Consider the following 21,728-nt stretch of genomic DNA (forward strand, 5'->3'; position numbering starts at 1 on the left):
AAAACACAGATTCCTTGAGCATGGAAACAAAAAAAAAATAGATAATCCTTCTTTTGCCGTTTCAGCTGGCTTCATTAAAGCTATTCCTATCGCATAAGAGACATTAAAAGAATGAACATCCCACAATTTTATAAAGATGTTTTAATCCTATATCAGGACTACAAATGCAAGGAGGTAGAAAGCGTCAAGTCGATACAGATGGAAATGATATGGTACAACCGAAATATTCAAGTGCACAGAAAGACAATATTTATTCCATGCTTATACAGGCACGGAATTAAGTTTGTTGGTGACATAACAAGAGAAAATGGCTCCTTTATGAGCCTGCAAAATTTGAAAGAAAAACTGCCTTCTCTGCGATTAGACTTCCTAACATATGAAACGATACTGCGAGCAATTCCAAATCACTGGAAAACGATCCTTACAAATACAGCGGTCAGAACCTTGTCCCCTGAAGAAAGAAACGAAGATCCCATCATTCGTGTGAACGATCGCGAAATACGCATAACCGAAGTACGCCCCCGTCATTTATACAGATACGGAATGCCTTGTAAAAAGCCAAAGGCAGTTAAAAGGTGGGAGGAAAGAGGATATGACAGTATGGATTGGGAAAAGTTGTTCAAAATTCCGTATCAATGTACCAAATCGACTCAGTTGCAGTCTTTCCAATATAGAGTATTGAACAGATATATTCCGACGAGAAGATATTTATGCATTAGACAATTGATCGACAGCCCTTTATGTCAAGAATGTGGCTCGCAAGATGATTTGGAGCACTTCTTTTACGAATGTTTCACTGTTCACCATATCTGGGATAAAGTTTTTGAGGGTCTAGGTATGTCTGAACACAATAACGTAAAACATGTGCTTTTTGGAATAGAAGAGGGCCGTAATGCAGTAAATCTTATAATCTTGCTTATCAAACAATACATCGCTAATTGTAAGCTACGGCACAATCAGATAAAACCATCCTACGAAGGGGCTCGAGCCACGGTTGTTCATCAAGTGAGGGTAGAAAAACATGCAGCATTTGTCAGTGACACCCTTAAAGCCTTTATTGAAAAGTGGCAAAACATATTCTTGTGCAGGGACATACATAGCATGGTGATGAATCGGTAAATAAGGATTACGATGCGTTTCAATCGGCACAGACGATCGCACAGTGCATCCTTTTGTAGTATGCATTGCTTAGTATGCTCCTCGCGCATCATGTGTATCTTGTATCTTGTACTATGCATGTGAGTTGAGTGAGCTGTTGCTGATAAAATAAGCAGCATATGCGCACTGCCCGCCCCTAACCCAACCCGGCTAACCGGAGGCCGGCACTATTAAGGGTCGGCCGGCCGGCCGGGCGCGCGGCTCGCCAACCTATCAGGGTGACGGGTCGCGGGCCCGGCCGGCGGCCTGGGGCATCGCCCCAGCGAGGACGGGCATGTGTGTCAATCGCGGGGCGATGCGGGGCGGGGCAGGAAGGCATAGGTGTATTAAACGCAAATGGAAAGTGAAACAATAAGGTGTAAGTGTGCAAATATCGTGTGATTGTGAAAATATATGAACAAGTTGAAAAAAAAAGCTATTCCTATCGCCAAGTCGCATTAGTTCAGTTACCCTTTATTTCACCCTTACGTGAAGCAGTGAGCGCGGTTCCCACTCAACCCGGTCGCGGCGGTGAGAGGCGTTTTCCTCTCCCCCCTCCTCACCCGAGCCCGATCACCGCCTCCGCCGCTCGGCGGGCGAGTGATCATTAAATTCCAACCATTTGCCACTTAGTCACAGCGGCGGACCTAAATCAGTCCAGGAGGAGGCCCGAGTGGCACCGAGCCGACGGCAGGCGCGCCTCTTCTGCTAGAGTTAGGGGCGGCGCCGGCCGGCCCTCGACGGCGCCCGACCGCACGCGGCACCACGAGCACGTGCCCCGCCGCTGCTCAGAGCACCGCCGCCGCCGCCTGCGGCAAGGAAAGATTTTATTGTTGAAGGTTAAAAAAAGGTGGAACGTGTCAAAAGATCATTTGTGAATTTCGCCAGTGAATATCTTGGAAAAAATATCCAGTCATGCATCATTCCATTCAAATGTCATATTTTGTGCCGATCGATTCAACGATGACAGCGGCGGTTTGCCAACTATACCAAGCGAGTCTCTTTTTTTCGACGAAAAGTCGTTTTCGGGGACTGATGGATTCTGATGCGTTCGGATGTAATAACCCGTCTGAGTCGTCACGTAGCACGTGCATGTGACACGAGACATGCTACGCGGCGCACGATACCTCCACGTGGTGGTTGGCGTGGTAGCAGCGAGCCAGTGGAAAGAAGTTCAGTCGCCCAAAGCTCACAAAAGTGATGCCAATTTTCCGATGACAGAAAAACACTCCAAAAAATAATTTATTATAAGGATAGAAAACCAGGGCGTATTTTAACATGTTAACTGGGTCGGCAATTGCCGACCCAGTCACGGAGAATGCCGACCCAGTGACAGCCGTTTGCCGACCCAGTTGCCGCCCCCTCTAGGATGCAGCACGCATATGCAGGCTAGGTGCCGTCATTCATAGTGAGGCTGCTGCCCTCCGAAATGATAATGCCGCCTCTTAAAGTGAAGCAGCCGTCTATAGAAAGTGATGATCCCGCAACTCAATGTGACAGTGCCGCCCCTAAATCTGTTAGTAGTCCCACTCAATGTACCTAATGGTGCCGCCCTTCTAAGAATCTAAGCATCTGTGGAGCCCCGCAATGTGATGATACCGCCCCTCAAGAAGATGATGCCGCCTCTTTCAGTATCGGTGGCGCCCCTCAATAAGATGGTGCCGCCCTCAAAGTGCCGGTGGCGCCCCTGAATGTGATGGTGCTGCCCGCCAACGAGTCGGTGGCGCCCCTCAAAATGATGCTGCCGCCCCTTAAAGCGTTGGCGCCGCCCCTTATAGTGTCAGTGACGCCTTTCGAAGTGTCGGAGGAACCCACCAATATAATGGTGCCGCCCCTCTAGGTATCCACATAGCCCCTCATTGTGATGGAGCCGCCCCTCAAGCAGACGATGCCGCCCCTCAAGAAGATGATGCCGCCCCTGAATGTGATGGTGCTGCCCGCCAACGAGTCGGTGGCGCGCCTCAAAATGATGCTGCCGCCCCTTAAAGTGTTAGTGCCGCCTCTCATAGTGCCAGTGACGCTCTTCGGAGTGTCAGAGGAACCCACCAATATAATGGTGCCGCCCCTCTAGGTATCCACATCGCCCCTCATTGTGATGGAGCTGCCCCTCAAGCAGATGATGCCGCCCCTCAAGAAGATGATGCCGCCCCTTTCAGCATCGGTGGCGCCCCTCAATGTGATGGTGCCTCCCTCAAAGTGCCAGTGACGACCCTAAATGTGATGGTGCCTCCCGTCAACGAGTCGGTGGCGGCCTTCAAAATGATGCTGCCGCCCCTAAAAGTGCTGGTGCCGCCCCTTACAGTGCCAGTGGCGCCCTTCAAAGTTTTGGAGGAACTCATCAATACAATGTTGCCGCCCTCTAACTTTCTGTAGCGTCCCTCCATATACATAATGGTGCCGCTTCTCAAACCATCCGTGGCGCCCCTCAAAGTGATGGTGCCGCCCCTTACAGTGTCGGTGGTGTCTCCTCAAAAGTCAAGGTGCCGCCTCTCAAAGAAATGCTGGTGTCCCTCGAAGTGTCGGAGGCGCTCCTCAATGTCATGTTGCCGCCCCTCAAACCTTCCGTAACGCCCCTCAACGTCATGGTGCCCCCCCCCCCCCAATGTGCTCACGGCGCCCTTAAATGTCATAGAAGCGCCGGTCAAAGTGATGACTGTGCTCCTGGCAGTGTCGGTGGCGCGGGCCCCTTATAGCGTCGGTGGCGCACCGAACAGTATCGGTGGTGCCCCTCAAAGTGATGATGTCACCCTCAAACAAACGGTGACGCCCTTCGAAGTATCGGAGTCCCTAAATATCATACCTATTGCCACCCATTAACGATCTGTAGCGCCCCTCCATATGATGGAGCCGCCCCTTAAAGTATCCGCGGCGGTCCTTAAAGTTACAGTGCCGCCCCTTACAATGGGGTGGGTGGCGTCCTCAAAATAAAAGTGATGTTGCCCCCCCCCCCCCCAAGTAATGTTGCGTCTCTTCTAAGTATCGGAGGCGCTCCTCATTGTCATTTTGCCCTACATTACTGCGCACATGGCGCCCTTCAATGTAATGGTGCCACCCCAAGGCTCAAAGAGATAACTGCGCTTCTCACAGTGTCGGTGGTGCCCCTCAAAGTGGTTTAAGTGCCCTAAAAAGTTGGTGGCGCGCCTCAAAATGATGCTGTCGTCCCTTAGCATATCTGCAGCGCCTCCAAAATGATAGTGCCTTCCCTTAACCGGCGCCGGGCTGAGGTTTGAACCCCCCTCCCGACCCCTATAACTTGGCTACTAGGCCACGTAGCAACACGCGGTAAGCGGCATTCGAAAGAGTGTCAAAAACTACTTGGGTCAGTTGGTTTACCGTACTTTGGTTAGGTCAAGTCAAATGTCAAATATCAGGTGACCAGAGGTCATCAAAGGTGAAATGTGGGTGAAATGTTGTCTGTTTCAACATTTATTGACAAACTGGCGCATAACTCGGGGAAGAATAGAACTACAGCACCGCGAAAAAAAGCGCATTCGATTGCTCTTCAACGTTCCTATAAAGTCCTCAGACTTGACCTAACATCAACGGCTTAACCTCCAGAGCACAACTAGTTTAACCCGTGCCGGGCTGGGGAGGGTTGGAGTGGACAGTGGACCCCCTCCGCCCCTCTACTGAGCTGTTTTAACCCTATTAGTGGCAGGCTCCTGGCTACCCCTATTAGTGGCAGGGGGGAGGCTGTTTACGACCCCCCTTGATATCTCGAGATCTAACGGGCCGATTTTCAAAATTCAAACGGCATTCGATTTCGCTCAACGTGATCTACATTTCTAAAAAATGAAAATTAAAAAATGTCAATAGGGGGGGGGGGGTAGAGGAGGGTAAAAACGGGCAAATTGCAGATACATTTTAGACTGTTTATCACGGCCAGGTTTCTGAACCAATCTTAACGCAACTTTTGCCGATCGATAGAGAATGAACCAGGAATTCACATGGATCCTAAAAATATGCATTTTCAAAAATCATAGGCGGATACAGATCATTGAGATTGGGGGTACTCAAAAAGTATAGTAAATAAGGTTTTTGTTGGTACTGTTTCTGAAAAGGGTGGTAACGGTCTTGTTATGTTACAATTTTCTTATGAGAGAACGACTACAATTGTATTGGTCATGCATAGGCGGTGTCAGGGCACCTATGTTGGGAGGTAAAACATAAATTAAATTAAAGGATTAAAACATAATCCTTTTTGGACGCCTGGATCCGCCTATTATAGCAAAAACGTGTCAAAAGAGGATGCACAATAACTGTATATGTTATCACATGATACCTTTCATTCACTGTTCGTAAAACTGGTGCAGCATCGTGATCTTCGCCCAAATGACTCGCTTCACGAATAGGACCCCCCAATTCCCAGTGCTCTGGAGCCGCCCCTGGTAAAGTTATGAACTTGAAATTTTCAGGGAATGTGCCCAATTTAGTTTTAGGAAAAGTCAGAAAATTTCAGCATCGTAGCTTCAGCGGTTTCGGAGATATTCCCGAAAAAGCTGAGGGGTGGATAAAAACAACCCCCCTGCCACTAATAGGGTTAATGAAGAACCTTTTTACTGTAATAATTATTGACTCACGAAAGTTATGACATTGTTTTTTCAGTACTGTGCTCCTCTCGTCAAGATGCGTCGAATGAACTATAATTTGACATTCAAATGTCATTTGGGAAATTTGAGCTCAGGTCCAGGTCATGACCTGACTGGTAAAGGTCACGTTGCATATCAGTCGATTTGTATCGTCAAACTGAAATCATCTAAGGTGTTTTCATCGCTCAGGCATGTCGCATGTCTCTATCAGAAGTTATTGAAAAAACTGCTGGAGGCCTTCCATGACCTGACATGAACTCAAGGACATAACGAGGGGTCGTGGGTGGCAATTTTCCGATTAAGTGTTTCATTTTTAATTGTTTTATGATGTTTAAATTCGTTAACTTTGACATTTGTCTACCTATAAAAAGAGGCATGCATGCCCTGATTTTCTCCCATTTCCTTATACCTAATGGAAGGGTCGCAAAATTGTCCTTACCTTCGGTCAAAGACATAGCAATTTCGAGACTTACATTTTATATATATACAGTTACACACTGTTTGTCTTATCAATCGCTTAAGTTATAAAGGGATCGTTCAGTCGGTGTATCTATGGTGAGCATTTCCCTGTTCCGTAGCTCAGTTGGTAGAGCACCGGACTCCCCGCATTGTCTTCGCTTGCGTTTTGTCCGCCGGCCGATCCGGAGAGAAAGTTACCGAGTGAAGATCATTTAAATTTCAAAAACTCAATGAAAATGTCACTGGGGTCACGAAAATATTTGAGTAGGTAGGTATACCATTCATTAATTTGGGGGGGGGGATGAACGTATCGTTACAAATCAATACGCTGTTCATTACGCGAGTAACTAATGAATAAAAAATGTATGACTTCATCCTTACTCCACCCGCTCTCCCTCTCCATAAAAAGAGAGTTAATTGTGTTGCATTTTATTAAGATGCAGAAAAATAGAGGCGTCAAAGGATATGGCCGAATATCAGCGACCCTTGCCGTGTAAGCAATGGGGCTTGCAATGGGGTATGACAAGTGGGGGTAATGGCCCCGTCCAGCGCCCATAAAGTGGGCACCACTCGTGCGACCTGCCGACCACTGTTCTAGAGCCATAAAACACCGTGAATGTTTTAAGCTTGACGATACGGATCGACTGGTATGCAACATGTTTTATTTATGGTGAGGTCATGAACTTGACCTCAGGTAAAATTTTTAAATTATTTTTTGTAAAGTCAAATTATAGTTCATTTGTCGCATTATGACACGAGAAATACTAGTTATATCCCGGAAAAATAGACGTAATACCGCTGAGCTTAGGTAGGTTGAATCTGAAATCATTACTTAGAAAGAGTTATAAAAGAACCGTCGAACGTGTCTTTTTTGTCATTAAATATCAGTAGGTATGGCGCCCCCCTCAGATGCCAAGTGCCGCCCCTATGAGTGCAAAATGCCGCCCCTAAATGTGATTGCCGACCCAGTGAAAATCCCTTAAAATACGCCCTGTAGAAAACATACCCATACCTACCATGCCCATTCCAACCAATTCGTCGCTAGCTTTGCTTTGCCTTAGAGCTTTGACGAATTAAACGCTAGGTAGGTAACAAAGTATGCGAAAATGAGGTTAGGGCTACCAGTTGTAAATCAAATCTTTTGAACTTTATACCATGAAAACTTATACCATATCTTTGTTTGCATTTATTTTGTGCCTATGTTCTGTTATCTATGTGCATACCCAGTACCCACCTACTTATAAATGATAAGGCATTGCACGTTCCGCGATATGCCTTAGCGCATTATACTTATAATATTACAGTCATGTTCTAAAACGATTGTCATCCTCTCAGTCCTCAAGCACCCTTTACGATCTCAACAAAGACTTTCCCGCGAAGCTGAGTTGTTCTGGCATTCGCAGGCCCTGCTGGCTGCCACGTAGCCGCTCCACCATTCCTACCGTCCAAATCCTCTCGTCAACGGGGCTCGCTCCTCCCCCGTGCACGTAAATATAAATTGACTGTGCCTTATCAGCGTGCCGGCAATAATCGGCCTGATCCTGGTGGCGGCATAAAGTGGCGACAGTTGCGGCGCCGATAGCGGCTCGGCCGAGTCGTTTCCGACGGCCTCCGGCTCCGAGACGATAGTACCGGTCGGCTCTCCACCGCGGTGGCTAGGCCGGGCGCGGTGCGGGGCCGGGCTGGGCTGCGACTGTTAGTGCCGACCAACAGTCAGAGTAGATCCTTTTACCGGTGAATGAGAAACTGATGCAAGCATACAAGGCATCGATTATGCATTGTATGCACACATGTTTCCGTTTCCGATAATCACGACTTATTAGTGGGTGGATTTCATATGTTAAGCGTTAACGAACCGCAAAGCTTCGTGCGCACGTTCTGCCGCCTCGAACGACTAACATAGCCGAAGAGGAGTCGTCCTTCATGTCGACTTCATCTGACCGACAACATGATTTCCAATGACCAATCACCATACTACCATCAAGCGTAGGTGGCAAACGTCGAATGGGCTCGAAAGGCTCGAGCCTGGACATTGCTGTACGTAGGGCTCAGCATGGTTCGATAAACGATTGGTAGCGGCAACATTTTTCAACTGTGCTGCTGCGTTGCCGGAGAGGTTTCTATATAGATCTCTCCTGGAATAAATACCAAATGACCATTCATGTTCATTGCTCATACCGTCATGTTTGTCGTTTGCCTTCATGTGACCTGTGGCAGACCGTCATATGCGGCCTGGACACTATTTCCACTCTACTTCTCGCCGTCAGGTGGCCTGGGTGCGTGTGGACACGCAGACGATTCTCACCATCCACACGACGGTGATCACCCGCAACCCGCGCGTGACGCTCGAGCACAACGGCCACACCAACTGGCACCTGCACATCAGCGATGTCAACGAGCAGGACCGCGGCGCATACATGTGCCAGATCAACACCGACCCCATGATCTCGCAGGCCGGCTTCCTGCAGGTGGTCGGTGAGTCCAGTTAGCACTGCACGTGGTCGGTGAGTTAACACGCGCACTGCAGGGGGGGTTGTTTTCAACCCCCCCTGTGGTTTTTCGCAAATTGCGAGAAAACGGCGGCGCGTAGCGCCGCCAAATTTTGCATACCTGTTCTCACAACTTTTGCACACCTTGAGTAAAAATTTTGACCCCAGGTGACCTATGGTCAGGTCACCAGGTCAGGTCAAGTGACCCTACCTCGAAACGTAAATTTCGAAGTTTGCAATCCCACCAAGCCCACAGTTGTTGAGATATGATCTTGAAACCCACAGGAACTAGTAAAGTCATCACGAGCTACAACTTGTATATCTCGGAATTTTTATATCGATGACCTAAGGTCAGGTCATTTTTGCGACCGGCCCATTATAAGTCAATGGGAGAAATTTCAACTTACTCTGAATGCCATCCTATGACTTCAATACGCTCAGGATCATAGTATTACAGGTCCCTGTTGGTGATTTCACCGAAACATATCACTTATGACCTTTGGAAGGTGATCTCCAGGTCATCTTAGGTCACCTGAGGTCACCAGCGGTTTTTCTTCAATAACTTGAGATTGAGTAGAGATAGAGACTCCGTTCGACGTTTATCGTGTTTTTCTCGTCAATGCGGATCGAATGATATGCAACATGACCTATTTCGGTCAGGTCATGACCTTGACCTGAGGTCAAATTTTCAACTTGACCTTTCGAGGTCATATTATATATCATTCGATGCGCCTTGACGAGCTAAGAACGATGGCGTTCGAATTGATCCTCTGTCTTGTGTGCAAGACAAGTTATTCAAGAAAAACTACCGCGAAATTCCTGTTGTGAAAATCGTAACATTTTGTCTTCGGTGACCTCTGGTGACCTCGTTTTTGACCTGACCCAAAAATGATCTTAGTATTTCTTGTCGATCTCATCTTAACCTATCCAACGCCGTTTACCGCTTGTCGCTACGTTGCGCCGTTTTCGAGATCTCAGGGGGGGTTGTTTTCAACCCCCCCCCCCCCCCCCTGCAGTTCGTGTTCGGCTCAGACCCGCTGCAGTGCGCGTGTTAAAGGTAGTGTGCCACCTTTGAAAGATTTCCCATTTTATTTTTCCTAGGATAAGAAGCTTCTGTTTTTACCTAATATCGCAAAAAAAATCAAAAAGGGCCTGGAATAGTGCCTTTTTCGCCTAAAAGTTTTTCGGTTTTTAGATATGTATAACAACTGTAGTGGGCTCACCTGCAAACAGGCGTCGGGCAACAATCGCGAATGCGGCGCACTTGTGACAGTAAGCAAAGGTCATTATAGTGTTACGACCATACGACGTACGGGAATGAGTTATCAGCTGTCTAATCGTAGACAACACAATGTCGAGCCTTAAACTGTTAGCCCGTATTGGTATTATTTCTTTTATTTGGCTGTCGAACATTATTTATGGTTTGAAATATGATTTTATGTAAAATAATTGATATGACAAAGCCGTCTTATAAGTTATGACCCCATTTCACCACACGCAAGTGGCAGAAATGACAATGATCAGCTGACGCATTTTTCTTGGCCGAAGTCAGAGCGCGCGGCCCGACGCACCACGCGTATTTGGAAATTCCGACCTCGACGAGCATCAGAAGCCACCTAACAGGCGTGTTCGAAACCGCAGGAGATGATGCTGAACGGGTTTATCGAAACTTGATTGGATGAGCATATCGGTAATAGCGATTTCAGTGTGTGCATTTATTGTTCATAGTGGTGTGAAATGTGGTTGGGGTACGACCGACAACCCGTCGGGGCGAATTTCGCACTGGGGTACTCAAAATTTGAAGAATTTAAGACGTTTCCATGAGTTTTGAAGGTATGGATAAGTTCTAAAAATCCGGTTCTCCTTATCTGGGCCATTAACTCCATACGGTCCAAGAAAGCTGGCACACTACCTTTAACCCTCGCCCATGTAGGGGGGGGGGTTGGTGCAACCCCCCCCCCCCGAGGTTTTTCGGAAATAGTGCAAAAACGGGCGGCGCTGCAAACCTTGCGCATCTTTTGATTAAAAAAAAAAATTGACAGGGTCATGTCAGGTCACGGAGTTATGACGTCACAAAGGGAACAGCCTCCGGCCGGATTTTCACAAAATGAGTGCCAACGCCCGAGGTTTCCTGCCGGTGGTACGAACATCGGTTGATGGATCGTGATGAAACTTCCCATGCATGTTGGGGCAAGTATTGGCTATCATATGGTATAAGAAACTTGACCGGGTCAGGTCAGGTCACGGAGCTATGACGTCACAAGAGGAACAGCGTCCGGTACTATTTTTGAAAAGCGCCCGAACCACTATTTTGCTAATTCTTGTCACCTCGATGGGAATATGCAGCAATATTAGCTTCTATAGGGAGCAAATGGACCTCCCAAATCCAAAAATAAAATCAGATTTCAAAAATTTAAATTTTGATTTTTCGAATTTCTGCCGCCGACTGTGACCTTGCCGACTTCCGGCGCTCCCAACGCGCCATTTTTTAGAGCTAGGGAAACGAAATACATACCAAACGATAGAGAATTGATCAAGGAACACGATAGTGAAGGTTTCAAGTCGATATCTCCCACCGTTTTGCCGCAATCGCCGCGGAAAGTTGAAAAAGTCTATTTTTCCGAAAAAAAATTGACCTTTGACCGGTCAAAAGTAGGTCAAATGTTGACCTAGGACCAAAAATATACCACCAATCGCGAGATCTCGGCGAGAGCAATCCGTTGGTCTTTTACGCTAAGCTCTACGACGCTCCGTTTTCAAACGCCAAGGGGGGGTCGCACCAACCCCCCCCCCCCCCCTGCATGGGCGAAGGTGGCAGATCGCCGTTTACGGGCGAGGGTTAAGTTAGCACTGCACGTAGTCGGTTAGTCCAGTAGCACTGCAGGTGGCGGCGCCACTGCAGGTGGTTGGTGAGTTCCGCGGCTCATGAGTTCGTAGAACTCTTGGCGGCACCACTTCTGAGCGGGGTAAAGCGACATGCGCTATAAAAGATGATCATCTCGTCTTTCACTATCAACTAAACTAATTATTTCTTGACGAGCTTTCGGGTCCTACGTCACGGAGATCATTCACTGTGTTTTTACTGTCTCTCCTGGCCAGACCTTCTCTCTATCTTTGCTCCTCTGCTCCTCTGCCCCTGCTCCTCCTCTGCCCCTCTGACCTCCCGGCGGCTGCCGGACGATGTCGCCGGCGTGTCGGTCCCGCCTCCGTCGTCACGCGATCCGCGCCAACTCGAGAGCGGCCTTTTTTCGGGATCTGGTTAGCGCCGCCGACACCGCGCCGCGGGCTTCAGTTGTGCCGTGAGCCGACCCGATGGATCGCCCGCAGCCGATAACTTCTGCGGCTTCATCGCCCGGGGCGGTACTGGACGATCACGCAAGGCCGAACCCCCACCCCCCACCCCTCCACACTCCGCACCGTCTCCTTCCATACTCAACCCGGTCCCAAAAGGCCGTCTCTGTTCTACTACACTCAACCTATCACCCAGAGTCCCGAACGAAGTATCTCAATGCATAAGTAGGGTTTTCTCCATTTTCCTTTCTGATAAAATGCAGATAAATATCCTTTTTCGACGCATCGAGACTCCCTACGTTTTGCTTTTGGAAAAAAAATACTTTAACACACAAACTAGTATATTATGAGCACATGTTATCCCAATAATGGACGTCGAGTAATTGCTATAAAATATAATCCTCGTTCACAGTGCCACCGAAAATTAACGACCTGGGCAGCAGCACGGACATGATCGTCAGGGAGATGCAGGACATCAGCCTGAGGTGCCGAGCGTCGGGCTTCCCTCCGCCGCGGGTGCAGTGGAGGCGAGAGGACGGCGCAGCCATCCAGCGCGGAAACGGCAGAGGTGGGAACCGGGAAGCGGCAGAGGTTGGAACGGGGAACGGCAGAGGTTGGAACGGGGAACGGCAGAAGGTGGGAACGGGGAACGGCAGAAGGTGGGTAGGGGTTACGACAGAGGTAGGTAGGTACGGGGAGCGGACAGTGGGCGCGAGGTTAGAGGTGCGAAGGGGAGCGAACAGGTAGCGGGACGTCAGACGTGGAAGTAAAGGTCAGAGAGGGACGTTAAGCATCAGAAAGGGACGGTGGGAGTCAGAGGGGGACAATGGTTTGTTCGGGAGGCACACTTCACCTGAATATTCTGTCACAAGGAACAGAACATTCAGTGAGCACTGTTAATTTTGTTCGAGTCTTTTGACCGCAAATATTTTTTATTAAGATATAAAGCCAAATAGGTATATAGTCCTTGGGTAACTTTCACCAGTTTATCCGATTACCTCTCAGCTTTATTCTCTCAGAGCAACCGTGTGTGTTAGCTAATGCATTCATCTCATAATCCAGACCGATCTGACGTTGTGTTTTCTCCCTGTCTGTTACGGACGCAGATTTCTTGCTCGGCGAGAGTTTTCTTTTCGGGAAACCGGAGAGCTGTTTTCTGTCAGGGGACGCAGGAGAGTTTTGACAGCGTCGCCGCCGTCAAGCCATTAAAAACCGGGCTCGCTTCATTACTTGCGCGTGAAATGCAATTCTGGACGCCACCACTCTTGCATTCCGAGCGACCCACTAAAAAATAGGTCTTGTGGTGACTGCCTGTCACAGGGAGATGTTTTGTGTGGGGGAAGGGGAGGGAGGGGGGCTGGAGAGGCGGCTGACCCACTCACTGGCTTATCTCAGCCCAAGAGACAATTCACTGCCTGATGTATCACGTGACGACGGGTCCCCTGTTCGGTCAGACTCCGCTGCGATGCTGGTGGAGGGTGAACAGCTCAACATCACGCGCGTCAGTCGACTGCACATGGGGGCCTACCTGTGCATCGCGCGAAACGGCATTCTTCCGGCCGTTAGCAAGAGGGTCGACGTCAAGGTGCACTGTGAGTGAGCCGGGGTGGGGACAGACAGGCCGGGAGGTCTGGAGGGAACGGAGACTGACGTGTCAATCGGAGCCTGGATTAGCGACTGTTTGCTGAAGTTGCCCGGGTGCTGTCACGTTCAATCTATATTGATTAATTTTGTGCATTTTGCAAAGTCTGTTTTGACCAATAATTGACTGGGCTGAGTGAGATTGTTAATATTGCCCCTGCCTGGTAGCCCGGTCCACCTGTGTGTCGCTCGTGAGTGACTGATCCCCACCCCACCCCTGTCTCCGCCTCCAGTCGGGCCAGTGATGTGAGGCGACTGATCCCCACCCCTGTCTCCGCCTCCAGTCGGCCCGGTGATGCTCGTCTCCTCGCAGCTCGAGTCGGCTTACGTCGGCCAGCGCTCCAAGCGCCTGCAGTGTGAGACCGAGGCGTACCCCCGCTCCATCAACTACTGGACCAACGGCGCCGGAGAGATGATCGTCGCCAGTACGTGCCTCGATCTCCCCCGACAAACCTGGGAAAACGACCCTGGCCGGACGGAGAGAGACCCACTCCGGGCAGACGACTGGGGGACCCGGGGTGAATCATGCAGACTCCCAGGATGACAGTAAAGACCATCGGGCGTCTGTCCGGTCCTTTGGCTGGTACGCTGCGGTCGCCCCAGACGCGTGGAAAGACCGCCGTCCGCAGCTGTCCCCAAGGCTCTGCCGTGTGTGCCGCCACGGGTCTCGCCCTCCCCCCCCCCCCGCCGTGTGGCCTCCACGGGGGCTCGCCCTCCCCGTCGCCCCCTGGGAATGGATAATCACGGCGCCAGCTCGTACGTCGTACCGCGCAGGCCCTGATTCAGTTAGCAGATGTGTTTTCGATTATCTGCCGCGGCAAGGTAGCAATCTGATTTGCGGCCGGCAGAGAATGTTTTTAGAATGTTAATCTGACAAGATTGGTGTCCCCTGGGGAACGCCCGAGAGGGCAGCGCCATATTCCCCTGTCATTTTTCCCTCGGCATCAGAGGACATATTCTGAGGCTCTTTCCGATCTGATTTTCTTGTATTACCTACGCACATAAATTTTACGTAATACTTCGTGAGAACGAGACGAGTTTTTGTACGACTGCCTGCTTTCGATAAAGCTTAATGTAAACAGATCACATTACAAGCAAAATATCATACAGATGGATGATTCACATTTCATTCTTAAGGTGCATTGCATGGTCTTGCTATTATCTGTGAGTCCCTTTTGTCCGTTTCAGGTGAAAAGTACCAGCTCAAGACTGTGGAGAAATCTCTGTATCAATTATCAATGATTCTCATTATCCACCACATACAGAGAGGTGACTTTCAAAACTACAGATGTGTGGCCAAAAACTCGCTCGGAGAAGTGGATGGAGTTATATCCCTGGACGGTGAGCAGCTTTATTTCGTGCGGAATAGTTTACTAGATCGCTTAAGGGGCCCTGACACTTGCACGATTTTGAGGCACGCATTGGCACGAATCGAATCGTGCCCGTGCGCAAACTAGTCGTGAACTGACGTGAAGTGTGCGTTAACTCGTCGTGACTTCGTGCCATGTCGGGTCAAAAACTTTGAAATGTTCAAAGTTTTGGTCACGACAAAATTTCGCAACCGGATCGTGAACTATGCGCAAACTGTTCGTGAACTCGTCGTGAACTCGTCGGGACGTTGCGGGAAGTGCGTAAACTATGCGCAAACTATGCGAAAAGTATTCGTGAACTCGTCCTACCAGCCCGTGCCAATCTGTGGATCTCGGCTTGCTTCGCAGCGCGAAATTTGGGATTGTTTGGTGTTTTTCCCGAGTCGATTGGACGCCTAGATGGGAAGTAATGACCGAAAATGTATTTAACGGGTCATTTCAGGTCAAAGAGGTCAAACTAGGTCACACGGGCTCATGTTAGGTCACAGAGGTCAAATTAGGTCACACGGTGTCAGGTTAGGTCACAGAGGTCACCATGAGGTCACGATGGGTCACGCCAGGTCGCAGAGGTCAGCCAAGGTCACGATAAGTCAGTCCAGGTCAAACTGGTCACATTAGGCAAGGTCAGGACATTTGTGTCACTGGAGGTCACGATGGGTCTTGCCAGGACACGGAGCTTACAGCCTTACATTAGTGAATGGGAGGTCCCACTTTTATATGGCATGCCCAAGTCGGCACAAATTGCGCAAACTTGTCGTGCCAATGCGTGAAGTGCGTAAACTATGCGCAAACTATGCGGAAAGTATGCGTGAACTCGTCGTACCAGTCCGTGCCAATGTGGACACTGATGGGCACGCATTCGTGAATTATTCGTGAAATCGTCGTGAACTGGTCGTGCACTAGTCGTGAACAGTGCGGGAGCCATCCCAGTTCGTGCACGAAAATGGCACGGCTTGCCACGACAAAATCGTGACCAAAAGTCGTGCAAGTGTCAGGGCACCTTTACTGTACGATAGCATTGTACATAAGGTATCGGTCTCGTATTTGCCTTTCTATGTAACTCATTGAGAATCGAGCCACTTATGCATTAGTACAGTCGGATTTTGTTGGCATAGTTATATCAGCAGCCGTAGTTTTGGTTCATCACTGAATTGACCCCGACTACCCTTCAGAGGAGCCTGCGCCGACGACGTACAGCACTGTGAAGCTGAACCAGAACATATACACCTCGCCGGCAGGTGAGTCAGCACCTGTCGCAGGCGGGGAGGACACATACCGCTGTAACATCACTGTGTGCACCACCCCACCCGTCTGTTACACGGCTTCAGGGAGCTTCAGCCGTCGCCTCTGTCCACCGTGGGTGCGGGAAGTTTCTCACCACATAGCTCATTACGCATTTATTAGTTTATCACTCGCTGCACTATAAAATTACACCTACAGGTTTCCGCAGTGAGAGGCTTAGACTTCCAAGCGAGGTTTCTTGTTATGAGGATTCGGCAATTGGCTCACTGCGCTTTTTCGCACCAGTGCTATTCGGTTGATGTACAAAAATCACGCTAATGTAGATCCTATTGTTCACTAGCACCAGAAGCAGTGCACCAGTGCACATAACTTGCGCGCATCTGTATACAGGAGCCATGTGTCGGGTAGTGCACAGTGCACGTGCACCACTGTGCAGCTCCGAGCTGGCAGTCGTCCCGCCACCGCTGTGTGTGTCCGTGTGTGTGTGAGTTTGCACGGCCGTTGCAGAGTCGCCGGCGGAGACTGCCGCAGAGCGGGAGGAGGTCGTCCCTGCTAGACCGGACCCCCGGTCCGACCGCCAGTGGGATGGTGTCCGCAGAGGTCCCACGCCGGCGCGGCCGGAGCGGCCACCTCCCGGTAACGGAGCAGGCTGAACTGACCTGAGCTTACCCGAGCTGAGCTGAGCTGAGGTGACCTGACCTGAGCTCACCTAAGCTGAGCTGAGCTGAGCTGACCTAAACTGACATGAGCTGAACTGACCTGACTTGAGCTGAGCTGGCTTAAACTGATCTGAGCTGAGCTGACCTGACCTTAAGTGGTCGCCTCCCGGTAAAATACACTCGTACCCGACAAGTGAGTGGCCTGAGCTGATAAGCTGAAAGGCGGTAGCTGACCGATTGGGTCTGAGCCGACCTGACCTGAAATGAGGGTCCACCAGACTAATCTGACTTTATACGAGATGAATGGTTGACCTGCTTTAAAAGCTAAGCTCAGCAAAAAAAAGATGAGGTTCCTATTTAGCCATACATGGCCTGGGCCATGGCTGAACAGCTTTACTTTTGATTTGATTTGATTTAATGCTGCTCAGTAACAATTATTGAAGAGCTGTCGGTATCAACATTAAAACATTGTGTTTTGTTACTAAACGTTAACTGCATGTTACCGAAGTAAGATCGGCATCTTTTACATCGTGCTTTAATTGCTTATCAATATATCCTGTCCATTAATTGCGTAATCCATAATAATGAATGTGCAGTCAAGAGTCGCACAATCTTTCTTAAGATAATTTCATTGTAAAAAGGTATTGTTTGTCATGCAAAGATGTGCCATTTAACAAGTGCATAAAGCGATATAGACAATTTTCTGGAGCTAACTGCTAACAATGCTGGTGCGTTCCTTTTTCAGGGCTGGGGAAGCCGGGAGAGGCGTCGGCTGGCGATAGGTACTCGGTCGAGCGGACATCTAGCAGGGCGACAGTCACCCAGGACGCCCAGTGGCTACTGGTAGCCATCGTCGCCGCTGCCGTGGAAGCCTACTGGGGCCTCCGCTAACCGGGAGACTCCGAATGAAACGCTGTTCCTGATGCCCACCGTGGTGATTGTGCACCGTTCAAAGCGTTACCGATGATGAAATGCATGATGTCTAGACTCGTGGTTTTGTCGTGACGTCACTGCAATCCATGCACGGGCCCAGAGAGAGTGTAAAGGAGCCACAGGGTAAGCTTCCTAAGCCAATGCAGGTCTTCAACTGATTCGGAGATTTGCAGTGTTTCCTGTTTACGAATAGCGTTTAGCGGCATCCAGCAGACAGATATTAACTATCTATGGTTATGCGAGTGAGTTGTGAGTTAAAAAGCAAGTGAGTTATATCACAGTGCGGGATTGGGGTGTATATGCAGGCCACACATGTGGCAACGCCACCCTTCCTCGGCTGATGCATCCAGTCCGTTTAAATGGATGAGCCTGTTTCCTAGGGTCACGGGCAATGAATGTCGCTATTTGCATCGGTGGGCTTTTGGATCCATTGGAACGGTAATATAGGCATTTGGTATCATGGTAAAATAGCGAAAATGCTAGATTATGGGAACATTATGTGGATATTTGATATGCAGCTCAGTTATAATTTCTCTCGACAATTAGCACGAGTTAATTTCAAATCATAAAGCAAAGCGAGTGTCCACCTCAATATCAATGTCTGATGTCACGACCCAGCCAATAAGTTTTTGAAAACTGTTTTGGAAGCAGGCTAGCTGCCAGGAGCTGCAGTTCGAGTCGTGCACGACTGAAAATAAGTTGAGTCGTCGTGCATTGTTCAGTGTTGACTACCTATATTTGTTGACGACGAGGTCGTTTGGTGAGAACGGATGTGGCAGTGTTTTCCGCCGTGCTCAGTCGGGCTTTGTGAAAGCACGAATGTTTGATGGTGAGTGTGCATGAGTGCGCAATATGTATTATGTAGCGTAGTCACGGGTATGTGCAATGTGGATTCGACTGCAGGAGAATGGAGGACTGAATATTCGGCGCTGCTGTCCATCGCTGTACGGTCCACGATGAACGTTGACCGCGGGTATCCCGGCCTGGAATGCTACTTTACTTACCGAGCGCAAGAGGTGATTCAATACACTGTGCTGGCCGGGAAAGTTGTCACAATTTGCGTTTTTTTTGGGGGGGGGAGGGGACAACCAATAATCTACACTACCGGACAACCAATACTCTACACTAGCCAAGAAGTCTGATCACTATATCGCAAAGCCAGGATTCTTGGGCTATCACCTATTACTACTTTGTCGGCACACCACTTATAGAATTCTCGACTGCTTTTCTCAGACCAAACGCGACGAGCGATCGGACCCCCCCCCCCCCCCCCACACACACACATAGGCCGGAGCCGGGTGCCGCTGCACCTCTCCCACGGTGTGCATTAAGGAGGCCGGTCCCGAGCCGCCCCTCCAAGACCGATGAAGAGCAAACCTGCCACTGGTGATGCATGCGGCCGGCGGCAGCATTGTGGGCCGGAGGAGCGCCGCGCCGCAACAGGGCGCCGCCGCGCCGCCCCTCAGCCCGGTATCCGCGCTGATTGATAGTGTGGCCCGCTGTACCAGCCGCCGCCGGGTGCCCGGAGCGATCGGCGAGACTCCCGCACCCATAGCGCCGATTAATACCGCCCCATTGATGTGTTATACCGCCTTTTATCGAATGGCGTTTCTTTGATTGAGCATATGCGGAGTGCCGCTTAGTGTAGCGCCGTTATATCAATGGAAAACATTGTTGTATTCTGTACATGTTTAGTTTGTGTAGATCAATGGTCAACACCCAACCTTTGGTGGAATTTTGGATGCACTGTTCACTGTTGAACCATTTGGGAAATTCGCATTATCGATAAGTACCTACCTATACATTATACAAGTCAACTTATCCTGACAAAAGCTATCCTGACAATGAAGAAAATGACGAAGTGCTAATTCCTTGTTGAAGTTTTTGATAATAAAATATAAAATAAAATGAAATATAAATAACAAAAATAACCAAGATAACCAAAATGTGAATAGTGTTAAAAGCTCTTTTTGAAACAAAGGTCGTGTGGGTAGGTATGCTTAAAAGCAGCTCCCTCTCTGTAACCGTCTTGAGCCAACGTAGACAAAAAATAAACACATCAGGAGGGCGGTACTTCCTTCGGTCGGAAAATCAATAAAGCGCGTTGATATTTCCTATCAGGATAAGATCAGCCGTTTGATCACTATCACGCGACTTATGTACACATTTCGCAGCACTCAGAGCGAATAGGTACCATGCATCTCACGACGACAGCAGGCAGAATCGCAAAGGTGTTAGAATGAATAAACTAGCCCAGGAGCCGCTGCGGGGGGAGGGGGCGTAAAGTTGCACCCTTTTACGTTCTGTGTGATATCTCCGAAACCTGATAAGATATGACTTGCTGCTTGATGTAGCTTCAAATGGTTGCACATTTGCACAGGCCATATTTGAGGAAAGTTTGGTGGTTGCAAGACTAAAGATGATTTCATAGTGATGTCATTAAGTTTCCTCGTTTTCTTATACATGGAGCGTTTCCGATGTCGTTGAGCATGAAATGTACCTAACGGTAAATGAACTTTACAGCACACCATTGAAGCATCAATGGTGTGAGTGGAGAAGGAACTCATGGCCTCCCACTCCCGATGGAGGCCCCAAATCCCTATCATGTCTAGACTCTTTTTTAGTCATGTCTGGTTTACTTTGTATCTCGGTCGGGGTGTCTGGGGCGACCAGCAACGCGGACCCGCTATCCGGTCACGAGACGCGGCGTCCCGACACCCCATAAAAACTTATGTGTTCTAAATACATTCACTCACTTCTCCTCTACCGACTGTGACGCCAACACCATCCGCGGATCCCGGCTCCGACGAGGGCGGCCGAAATGGCCGGCCCACATGTGTTACTCAGTTGCATGTTCTCCAACGTCACTAATAGGTGGGTATACCCCCACCAATTGCGGAAGTCGGTATTTTGTAAGGAGGAAAAGAAACGCGAATCTTTAATTGGGCTTCTGACATGACTGTGACGTAATTAAAATAAAGATGAACTCAACGCCAAACGTTGACACAACCAAGATTCTGTTTTGTTTTGTTTGTTTGTTTTGTTGGGTTAGGCCCTTTCGGTCGACAAGACCATTGCAGAGCCGGAAGGATGATAGGAATTAGGGGGAGACATTGGTCTGGGCAGGCACCCTAGAGAGTCGCCGGGGCTGAGCCCGTCCATAGGACAGGCCGACCAGCCCCCCAAGCACTCTCTGCACCCGGCTACGGGGTGCAGCTCCCTCGGGAGCAGCGGTGCCGCTCCAAGGGAGCAGCCCGCATGAGATAAAGATGCCTGTCCAGCCCGGAAGGGGGTTGTGGCGTGGAGGAGAAGGATTTCAGAATCCTGAGGATAGAAGCACGGATAGGTGTGAACCAAGATTCTTTCTACGACTGCCTATTCAGGAATACATGTGCAAAGTTTCGCTTATCTATCTCTTCGCATTGCGACGATATCATCGGAGATGTAAACAGGGGCAACAGATTCCCTCCTTCCCCCCCCCCCCCTCCCTGCGGCTGGCGGGTGGCGCGGAGGCGCAGCAGCCGCCGCGCCGGTCCGCGGCTCGAGCCATGCGGAACAGCATGCTTTCAGGCGTTTGTCACTGCTGCCATCTAGGAGCGATTATTAAAGCTCTAGCCATGCGGAACAGCATGCTTTCAGGCGCTTGTCACTGCTGCCATCTAGGGGCGATTATTAAAGCTCGAGCCATGCGGAACAGCATGCTGTCAGGCGCTTGTCACTGCTGCCATCTAGGAGCGATTATTTAAGCTAGAGCCATGCGGAACAGCATGCTTTCAGGCGTTTGTCACTACTGCCATCTAGGAGCGATTATCAAAGTATTGGTAGGGAACAGGGGTCCAACCTTCAGATGCCCTCTAAATACTATTCGATCCTATTCGGGCCTCTAAATGCGATATGTCTTAGGGTCTTGATTCGAGC

At 49.5% G+C, this 21,728-nt stretch overlaps 1 protein-coding gene across 2 annotated transcripts in view; it reads left to right on the forward strand.

Annotated features, from left to right (window-relative positions):
• LOC122366292 (neurotrimin-like) overlaps window positions 1-18,866 on the forward strand; it is a 38,290-nt gene extending 19,424 nt beyond the window's left edge. For both annotated transcript variants that reach the window (XM_043338369.1, XM_043338370.1), the window contains exons 4-11: window positions 8,453-8,660; window positions 12,378-12,533; window positions 13,420-13,557; window positions 13,891-14,031; window positions 14,795-14,947; window positions 16,149-16,214; window positions 16,726-16,854; window positions 17,623-18,866. In XM_043338369.1, coding sequence (XP_043194304.1) covers window positions 8,453-8,660; window positions 12,378-12,533; window positions 13,420-13,557; window positions 13,891-14,031; window positions 14,795-14,947; window positions 16,149-16,214; window positions 16,726-16,854; window positions 17,623-17,768 — 1,137 coding nt within the window. In that variant the 3' untranslated portion in view covers window positions 17,769-18,866. The remainder of the gene's footprint in view (window positions 1-8,452; window positions 8,661-12,377; window positions 12,534-13,419; window positions 13,558-13,890; window positions 14,032-14,794; window positions 14,948-16,148; window positions 16,215-16,725; window positions 16,855-17,622) is intronic.
• Window positions 18,867-21,728: the final 2,862 nt, after the last annotated feature.

This window comes from Amphibalanus amphitrite, unplaced genomic scaffold (assembly GCF_019059575.1).
Source record: "Amphibalanus amphitrite isolate SeventyFive unplaced genomic scaffold, NRLGWU_Aamphi_draft 000795F_arrow, whole genome shotgun sequence".
In the NCBI taxonomy this organism is placed as follows: Eukaryota; Metazoa; Arthropoda; class Thecostraca; order Balanomorpha; family Balanidae; genus Amphibalanus; species Amphibalanus amphitrite.